Source organism: Beta vulgaris, chromosome 6, assembly GCF_026745355.1.
Source record: "Beta vulgaris subsp. vulgaris cultivar EL10 chromosome 6, EL10.2, whole genome shotgun sequence".
In the NCBI taxonomy this organism is placed as follows: Eukaryota; Viridiplantae; Streptophyta; class Magnoliopsida; order Caryophyllales; family Amaranthaceae; genus Beta; species Beta vulgaris.
This window is the reverse complement of record NC_079207.1, coordinates 68,892,650-68,902,283: the sequence shown is the minus strand read 5'-3', so window position 1 is coordinate 68,902,283 and position 9,634 is coordinate 68,892,650. Positions and strand designations below refer to the sequence as shown.

General features: G+C 35.7%; 2 protein-coding genes across 3 annotated transcripts; one reads left to right on the top strand and one right to left on the bottom strand.

Moving 5' to 3' along the window:
• The first annotated feature begins 564 nt into the window (after positions 1-564).
• LOC109135249 (uncharacterized) lies at positions 565-1,068 on the top strand. Its single transcript, XM_019249990.2, has one exon. It carries the CDS (start codon positions 565-567, stop codon positions 1,066-1,068), a length of 504 nt encoding a protein of 167 aa, XP_019105535.2.
• Positions 1,069-6,147: 5,079 nt separating this feature from the next.
• Positions 6,148-9,318, bottom strand: LOC104897797 (uncharacterized). Of its 2 annotated transcripts, XR_790694.4 has the most exons (6): positions 9,138-9,318; positions 8,952-8,973; positions 8,745-8,850; positions 8,281-8,388; positions 7,793-7,966; positions 6,148-7,479 (listed from the first exon to the last, which is right to left on the bottom strand). XR_790694.4 is itself a non-coding variant. In XM_010684742.4 (5 exons), the coding sequence occupies exons 1-5, from the start codon at positions 9,196-9,198 to the stop codon at positions 7,865-7,867; spliced, it is 399 nt and encodes a 132-aa protein (XP_010683044.2). In that variant the 5' UTR covers positions 9,199-9,318; the 3' UTR covers positions 7,557-7,864. The 2 variants fall into 2 exon arrangements, 1 of the variants encoding a protein (XP_010683044.2); XM_010684742.4 differs by lacking the exon at positions 6,148-7,479 and having other exon boundaries at positions 7,557-7,966.
• Between the last annotated feature and the right edge of the window lie 316 nt (positions 9,319-9,634).

The window sequence follows — 9,634 nt, the reverse complement described above, 5'->3', positions numbered from 1 at the left end:
AAGGCAACCTTTATTTGCTAAAACGTAACATCCTCTGACATCTAAAGTTCCATTTCTGGATCAATTAATCTCATTTCAACAGAATCAGTTAGCCTTTTTTCCACTAGTGTTTTTTATATCTTTGCCCTTATTTAATTGTTTCGCTTTCCCCTTCCTAATTGGTTACACAAGTGATCCCCCACTTTCTCTCTTTAGGCTCCTTGATATTCCCCCACTTTCTCTCTTTAGGCTCCTTGATATTCTCCTACTTTCTCTCTGTTAAATTTAGAAACAATACGAAACAGGTATGGGTGACCCGAACAAGGAGGAGGAGAGATTTGGTCCACTTTATAAGGTTAAAGGGGGGTTCCATATTAAAACCAATTGGTGATAGTAGGAGTAATCCCTCTATCTTATAAAGTGTAATAATCTCTCCTCCTTCTCTAAAGCGGGACACTCACAAGTGGGCTTTCAATGGGTTTCGACATTCTCTATGTTATTTATATGAGAAGTATAAGATTTATATAAACCGATAACAATTATGCATAAATAGATGACAATTATGCTAGGATCCTGTTTAATCTTATGCAACCAAAAGGCTGGCTTGAAATCTTTGTTATTGCCTTATGGCATATTTGGAAGAACAGGAACAAGACAGTTTTTGATGGGGCTATGTCAAGGTCTTCAAGTCAGTATAATCACTTTCTTATTGATTACATGTATAATATTGATGTTTTCCAAAAACAGAACAAGACTGTGCCAAAAAAAAAACAACCCATTGTTTGGAAGCCACCAATTCATGGTTACCTGAAGCTGTATACTGATGGTTCGTGGAAATCAAATGATAAAGCAAGCGAAGGTGGAGTCATTAGGAGAACGGATGGGTCATGGTTTATGGGCTTTTTAATCAAGTTTGATGCCATTAATCCTGCAGCTGCAGAATTGGCAACTATCAGGGAAGGACTCTCGTTGGCTAAAGATCACAACATCAGCAGATTAGAGGTGAAAACTGATGCACAAGCTTTGAACATTATGATGGATAGAGCTGAGAAATATCCCCACCATCAGTTGCATGCAATAATCTATTAATCTGTGACATTGTCAAGCTTTTGAAAATCAACTGGGTAGTAATTTTCCTTCGTGCAAGGGATGCAAACATGGTAGCACAGAAACTAGCAAGGTTTGGTATGGATATGGAAATGGACAAAGTTACGCATACTTCTCCACCGTAATGTATTCTGCAGGAATATATGCAGGAGCTGGTCAATCCAATAGCATAGTTATGGATAGGTTTCTCTTAAGATATATTTTGAATACTCACTGACTGGATAATTTTAGTGATAATTTTGTTAATTCGCTTTCCAGTTTCGGTTGTATTATGACACTATGGTGTAAGTGACTATTTTACTAATCTAATCCCTAGTTTGTGTTAAAAAAAAAAGATGACAATTATGCTATAACAATTATATATAAAATGATAACAGTTATACATAAATTGATCACTTATATGTACTATACTGAACTTGGCTGAAACTCGTCTCAATAACTGAGGCGAATTCAACCAGTATTTTTTGTAACATCTTTGCATATTACGTGTACATTCCTGATCTGTTCATATTCCTTTACAAGGGAGGCGGTACCAAATATAGGAAAACATAGGCATATGTGTTATGTCACTTCCAAAGTTGGATTCCACTTTTCTTATACTCCATATAAGCACCACATCTGGCTTCCCTCAGCACCTCAATAAATTTGTAATTTGCTCATTTTGTAAACAAAATATCCGATTTTGACACTTTCATGCAATTGTTATACTCCTAATCCCCAAATCTCCTTCCTTAAAAAAAAAAAAGGGTTCGGAGTCTCTTGTGTATTGGGATGGAAGCGAAAAGATTAAAAAAAATAGATTGTAGGAAAAATGATTTCAACCATCTTATAAGTATGTTTTGAGGTGAAGGAAATGCACTTTCTTGGAGTTATAGCAAGCCTCAATTTTGAGAGAGTGTTCTCATAGCAACTTTGCAAGACTGGCAGGTTAAACATGTAAACAAAAGGGAAAATCTATACTAATATATTAAAAGGCGTGCATAAACCAAGAACGGTGCCACGTGGCGCTCTCCCTAATAAGGAGTTTTAGTTCATGTAATCCATGTATAATAAAAAAAATTAGAAATTTGCATAGTATAGGTTTTGATCCCGTGACCTCAAGTTCATGTACTAAAGTTTTAACCACTAGACCAAGTTGTATTTAGTGTTATCATTTCAAAGTACAATATTAATAAATGAAATTTTTTCTTACCCGGGGCATAACCCGGGCCTAATAACTAGTTATAACAATAAAAAGGGAGAGAAAGGAAATTAAGGGAAAACAATTAAAAGGATCTTTTTTACAAGTGTAACAAGTAATAAGTCATAATTTTTTTTAATACACTCTTAGCATTGTGACAAAAAAAAGAGCTCACTTAATATTAGAAAAGATAACAACGTCAATTTTTCTAAGTTACATGTATTACAATTTTAGAACCAAACTCTTTTTAGTCTAGTCATAGAGAACTTTAAAATTCTTTCTCATCCTTGACGATGTTTTAAATTGGCCTTCGGATCAAGAGGATAACTTAAGGATTTTTCTCCCTGTAAAAAAAAAAGAGAACTTTGAAATTACTTTGTTTTTTTAATTTTTCCCCCCTAAAAATTCCTATCTTTCAAAGGTGATGAAATAGTTTAGTTGACACATTTTCTCACCATGTAGTATGATAGTTTGCGTGAGAAAATTGAATTTAGGATTTAATTTATTTTTTAGGGGCAATTGTTGTTAGCCTGTTAGGATTAAATGTTCAAGTGTGATTAGAATTGTTTGTTTGATGCTAAATCATCAGGCAAATAAAGTTTTTCAAAGTTGTTGGCTCCAAAAGTTGATGCATGATACTCCCTCCGTCTTTTTTTATTTGATACAAGCACTTTTTCACAAAGACCAAGGAGGAAGTGGGGACCATTGACACAAATGGAATTAACAAAAAAGCAAATAGGTAAATTGTGGGACCTATGTATTATATATGGAAACATTTACAAAATCAAGAAGGGAGTGATGACAAATTTGTAAATAAAGTGTGGGACCTATGTACTATATATGGAAATATTTGTAAATGTAGCAAATAAATTGAAACACCCCTAAATGGCAAAATGTAGCAAATAAAAAAAGACGGAGGGAATAATTTATATGGGACTGTGTATGAGGTGGATCATGCTGTGGAAGTATCGGTATGTTGTCTATATCTAAGTGGCTTTAGGTCTATTTGCTATTGGGCAAGGTGTTTGCTGTGGTGAGGGGTTGATGTACCGAATATTAGTGCAAGGCTGCATGTTGATGGGCCAGCATATGGATCTAGTGTTGCACTGAGACAATTGGAAACATTGCTTGAAAACAGAACAGCAGGCACTGGCTGATTTCTGAGCAGGATGTTTGAATTGTAATGGATGTTTTGACACGGCAATCACCTTTGATTATCTTCGTCGTATACATTGTAACACAGCGGAGGATGCCTGGCTTGAACAAGAAAATGCTTGCATTGTTTAGAAGCCTAATGATAAGAATTCCAGCAGCCGCTAGAATTCACAGATTGGGTCGCCTGGTCCATGGGCTGAAAAATCTTTGCCCAGACCGGTCTGTTACCGGTTCTCACGATTCGGAAAGCGATTCTGGCGATTTGTGGGCCTAGCGGGCCGACATGAGAATTTTTTTTCAAAGTTTTATAATTTTTTATTATTGTTATATAAAACCTTTAATATTAATTAAAAATATATACAATTATTAATATTAATGAATAATGTCATTATTTTTGAATTTGATTGAATTATAATATATGCAATTTGATTGAAATATATACAATTTGATTAAAATATACAATTTGGTTGAATAATTACTTGGGCTGGGTTGGTCTGATTCATGGGATGGGCTGGATCGGGCTGGATCGGGCTAGACGGTTTTAGTAGCGGGCTTTCGTGGGCTAGACTAAAAAAATCTAGCCCACAGTCCACCCACCAATTTCACAATTCGAGTTGGGCTGGACCGAGCTTTCCGCGGGCTCAGCCCACACGACCCAAGAGGCGGGTTGGGCTGGATAGGCTAGATTGGCCCGCACTATTGGCGATCTCTATCATTAGGCCAGCATTTACCGTATAGTACTATTAGACCATCATCCTTATATTGTGAGTAGAAAGAATGGAGAAAATATTAATACTTGTAAACGAAGACTTTGTTAATCACTTACATAAGTCTTAGGAAATAGACTTAATGTGTTCGTTTGATATCAAGGAATTTTGACTTCCCACGAATTGATATGAGAACGTTGAATGACTAAAGGAGGTGGGTTGATAAATTCCCACATTTTGTGAGAATTTCAATTTCCCAGGAATTTTCATCGCCCCCATTTTTCTATCAACCAAACAACTACTCAAATCAGAAAATAATGAGAATTTACATTGCATACATAATTTCTTGTATGTCAAACAATCACTAAAGATTGCAGACTATAGAGTAGAGGCAATAAAAAGTAACACGACTTGCCAACTTAATCCGAATCTGACACGGAATTATCATAGTTGAATTTACATTTTCAACTTGCTTAAATACCCAAAACAACTCATTTAAGTAATTGGGTTAACCCAACCAGACCTTATAATAAATAGGTTGGGTTAGGTTTGGATTTTATAACCCCAACTCGAAATTATATCTGTTAATTCAAGTCCTAAGCCACTAAAACTATTATTAGTGCGGTTTGTAAAGGTTTTAGAGTTGTTTCTCTACTATTTAACATTTGTTCTTTAGAAATTTCCTGGGCATCAAAAAAATTTGGGCCACATTCAAGCATTTTCCAGTTTCGATGTCGTACAAGGCAACATTTTTTAGATATCCATTCACTAGCGATAAATAAGTAAATAACTCACGCATTGACAGGAACAGAAACTTAGTAAATCAAAGTCGATGAAAGCAAAAGCCACTGACACTAAAATGTCGTTCTGTAACTGCTGATTGCCATTGTTGGATATCGTACAATCTAAATGAACCATTACCAGATCCAATGAGCTAGAAAAGGGACATAAGATGAACAGACTCAGCAACAAGCTGAAATTTCTTTGTGTTGGACTGAGCCATGTACAAGCTCCTATTTTAAGCAATTGCGAGTTTCGTGTCCTTTCTCCTTTTGTTGTTAACCTTTTGGATCTCTGTGTTTTGAATCCTGAGAAAATGCAATTTACTCCCTAGTGTCATGAATTTTTGGTCTTGTCACCACTATGTTGCTGCTGTTTTTATGAATGTGGTGCTTCGCAGCAAGCATGCTTACTCGTGTATCAGGAGCTTTAGCATGTCTACGTAGTGATCCCATTGAACTGACTGACTCTTTTACAGTACAAGTTGCTAAGTAAACATTACGCTGTCAGAATAATCTAACAAATCTTATGGGAAAATGCAGGATGCCCTTCTTCAATGCCAGAAACTGAAATAATCCATGAAAACAAGGGAGACAAACAAACTGGCTAATGCCGTAGCACGGTGAGCCAAAGTTAAGGCCAAAGTTTCAAATTATGTTATGATTTGAACTCCCCTCCCCCTCCCCTCCCCTCCCCTCCCCTCCCACAGTTTGTAATAATTTTATTTTTCTAGACAAATCTTCAAACCTGTCTCACACTACTAATTCTCCGAAAATAGGGTGTTCAACCCTGGAAATACACCTGGGGTTAATTTTGAACTCTGATGTTTTCTAAGGCAACTTCGAATCAGCTCGGCAGCCTCTTAGTGAAGCAAAGCTGCACTTGGGCAGTGCAAACTGATTGTATGCTGACTCGAGATCATAATGTTACATACAGACTGTGGCGTACTAGCGTTACAGAAGGGCCATTATATATGATTGGTATATGTTACTGTTAAATATGGGCCTGGGCCGCACCCATCACAAGGAGAGAGAGAGTCCACTTCACAACACAAAGGAGGTTCCACCTTAAAACCATATGGCAATAAGGGGAGTAACTCCATTGCATTATAAGCTAAACCCATCTCTCTTGTTTAATCAATGTGGGATACTCACATGTGGTGTGAGCTATATATCATAGCTTCAACACTCCCCTCACATGTGAGGTCCCTTTTTCAATTGGCCCAGAATAAACTAACGGATCCTCTGTGGGCTTGGCTCTGATACCATGTTAAATATGGGCCTGGGCCGCACCCATCACAAGGAGAGAGAGTCCACTTCACAACACAAAGGAGGTTCCACCTTAAAACCATATGGCAATAAGGGGAGTAACTCCTTTGCATTATAAGCTGAACCCATCTCTCTTGTTTAATCAATGTAGGATACTCACATGTGGTGTGAGCTATATATCATAGCTTCAACAGTTACACATGCAATTTTAATCACATTGTATACTCATATAATGTTCATATGCTGCTGTTCACAAGGCACACACTGCATTTCCTGGCCTGTAATTTGTCAGCAGCCACCACTATGGGACTTTACTTTTTGAATCACTGTGATATACAAAATTAGTCTTAGCACAAAATCTGTGCCTTGGAATAAGCTCTACTATGTGGCTAAAACAAGCCTCTCTGGAACTGTGGGAATTGCCTAGTTTTGGGTTTGTTTATAAAGTTAGTGGATGGGATTCTAGTGAGACTTAGAACTATAATTGCCTAATTCGAGTATTGTAAAGCTGACGATCACGTTATTTTTGGATGAATCTTAATGACTGATGGTGCTTAGAAAGGAGAAAAGCTTGGTTGACGTTCAACAGGTTGTAGAGATCATACAAGCAAGTGAAGCAAGAGACTTAATTGAGATTGATTTATGTTAAATTACTTGATCAAGAGGGAATAGAATAACATCTAGTTGCCTTGATTTGATGTTGACGGTGGAACAATTGGCCAAGATATTGTGGATATATGTATCATTCGGATGAATTTCAGTTGCAAGCTAAGTATTCTAATTATTCTTCCTGAACAATATTTATAGATGTTTGTCCCTCGCTTTAGTAAATTACCAACTTTGATCCCCATGTTTGTCAAAATTAATTAAATCAACTGTTTGCCAGACATGGCAGTTTAAGTTTTCCACTTAACTAATAAAAAATCTTCACAATTTGCACTAGCTTTTGATTTGTCACTTAACAAGACAGTCTTTATATTTGCTCTATACGAAAAGACTCACTTTGTCATTCGCTTCAGCTTAGTAAATTGTAAAATATTCGGAAAGCATACATGGAAATGGTTGCACTTTATATTATACACCCGAGTGTATGGTACACCCAAGTCTATTTCTTTGCTCATTGCTCATTGCTCATTTGTAGAGCTCTAAATGAGCAAAAATTGAGGAGTGAGCAAAAATATAACCTTGTGTACTATACATCGGGGTGCCGGTGTACAATATAGGTTTTCGGAAATGGTCATGAAAATCGAATCATGGTATCGTTCTGAAACACCAGGGTATTATTAGAACTGTTTTCAGCTATCTGAAACACCAGAAAATTGATAAATTGGTTGAGATTGATTAACTTTGGATTTTTCTGTGTCATCATAGGCAATAGAATTCAGAAGAAAAAGTGATAAAGCACCAAAATGTGAATCATCAGGCTAAAACTACACATCTTTGCAACTGCAGGCCAAAAGATATTAGCAGCACGCTAGTGATGCAACATTAATACAATATAATGCCGCAATAGATAGAAGCAAAGGATCATCAAAAGTAGTCACATACAAAACCAAGTACCTGTCAAATCCTAAAGAATCAGCAGCAGCAAAGTAGCTAAAACTGCAGAGACATACCAGTAGCAGCCAAGGATCAGCAAAGTAGTCTCCCTCCAACTGCATAAGTCATGCTAGATTGCTGGTTACTGGTTACAGCTGTGCGAGCAATATTGCGAGCTCCTCGTCAGGCAAATCCACTTGTATAAATGCTCCTAGTGATGCAGCCAATCTCGCAGCGAGCTGGTGCTTGCACTGATATGAACCAATCGGAAGAACAACTATTTAATCTACCAAGATACAATAGATTACTCCCTCCGTCTTTTGTTAGTTGCTACATTTACTTTAACACACGGACAAGGAAACATGTAAGGACCCTTGAAAAGTAAAGCAATAAAGCATAAAGTAGTTTTTTCCGTGTGATGAAGACAAAAATAAAAGAATAAAGGTAAATAATACGTAAGTACCACATACTAAAAGTATAAATATTTGGCAAACGTAACAACTTAAAAGAGACATGTCTAAATGGTAAAATAGCAACTAAAAAAAGACGGAGGGAGTAAACTTACACAATGCTGCTCTCCTCTATTCACTACATCATAAAAGAATGAGTAGCACCCACAATAGTTTTCTGCAAAACATAAGTATTCTTCTTTCTTCCGAGATTCTCCAACAACCTATATAAGTATATAACATATATAAAAGGCCAAGAAAACAAAAAAAACTTAATTTCAGATAACTTCTACTTGTGAGTGATTTTAATTTATGGACAAGTTCCTCAACAAAAACTAAACAAAAAATTCCACCAAAACCCAACAAAACCATTGTTCTTCAATAAAAAAATTGCCCTATCATCTGATTCTCAACTACAATTTGTTAACTTAATCATCCATAAAACAATTACAAATACCAACAATTTATAATACTACTATTGTACCCAATTTCTAAATATAATTAACTATAATATTCACAATAAAGTCCTAAATTTCTATTGAAAAACAAAGAAGGCTACACATATGCAATTATAAATCACCTGAAAAATGGAATGCCCACTTGGTTCTCCACAGAGTTTCTTGACACCTCGTTGATCAACTATTCTGGTTGCTCGCTCAAGATTTTTCCCAAACAAAAATTGCAATCTGGGTTTTATTTAGCAACATAAATTAGAATTACCCATCAACAAATAATTGAAAATCATGTTTATGTGAGGCAAAAAAAAAGGGTGGAGAAATTAACTAACATGCCCAGTTGATCATCAGTCACTGTATAAATGAAATTCCGCCGTTGTTGAAAGTATGAATTGTTAGAAAAATTACATGAAGTAGATGAAATTGGTTAGAATTGGAAAATGTATAGATGGACGAAGTGTTGATAAGCAGAAGATGAAAAAGGTGAGTAATTTAGGGATTTTTCAGTGTAATATGACCTGAATGAGTTGACTCAATGCTCTTCCACACTGCTTCAGCTACCAGTGTAGTTGCCTGCATCTTCGTAAAATTAAGGAGAAGCAGAATAAAGGAATTGTGAATTTTATAGTTGTTTTTGTACTAGATAAACTTTTAGTCTAAGATAGTAAGATGGGACTCCTCTCTCTTGTGAGAAATATATGTAAAAGGAAGGTAACTGATAGAAATATATCAGAAGAGTGTATTGTATTTGAATTGCAATGTATCGATTATGGATCCGGGTGCACAGTAACTAATACTATTAGGAGGCAATAATCACATAAGCATGATAGTATTTGTTTTATATTTTCATGTTCTTTTTATTTTTTTATTCTTGTGTTTTTTTTATGTCTCAAGTCTTATATGCACGTGTTCTGTTATAATATGTATGATATTTTGTGTTTCATATCTTCATGTTCTTTAAGTGTTTTAACTCATATTTATGATTATTAATAGTTTTTGTTTCTTAAGTCTTATA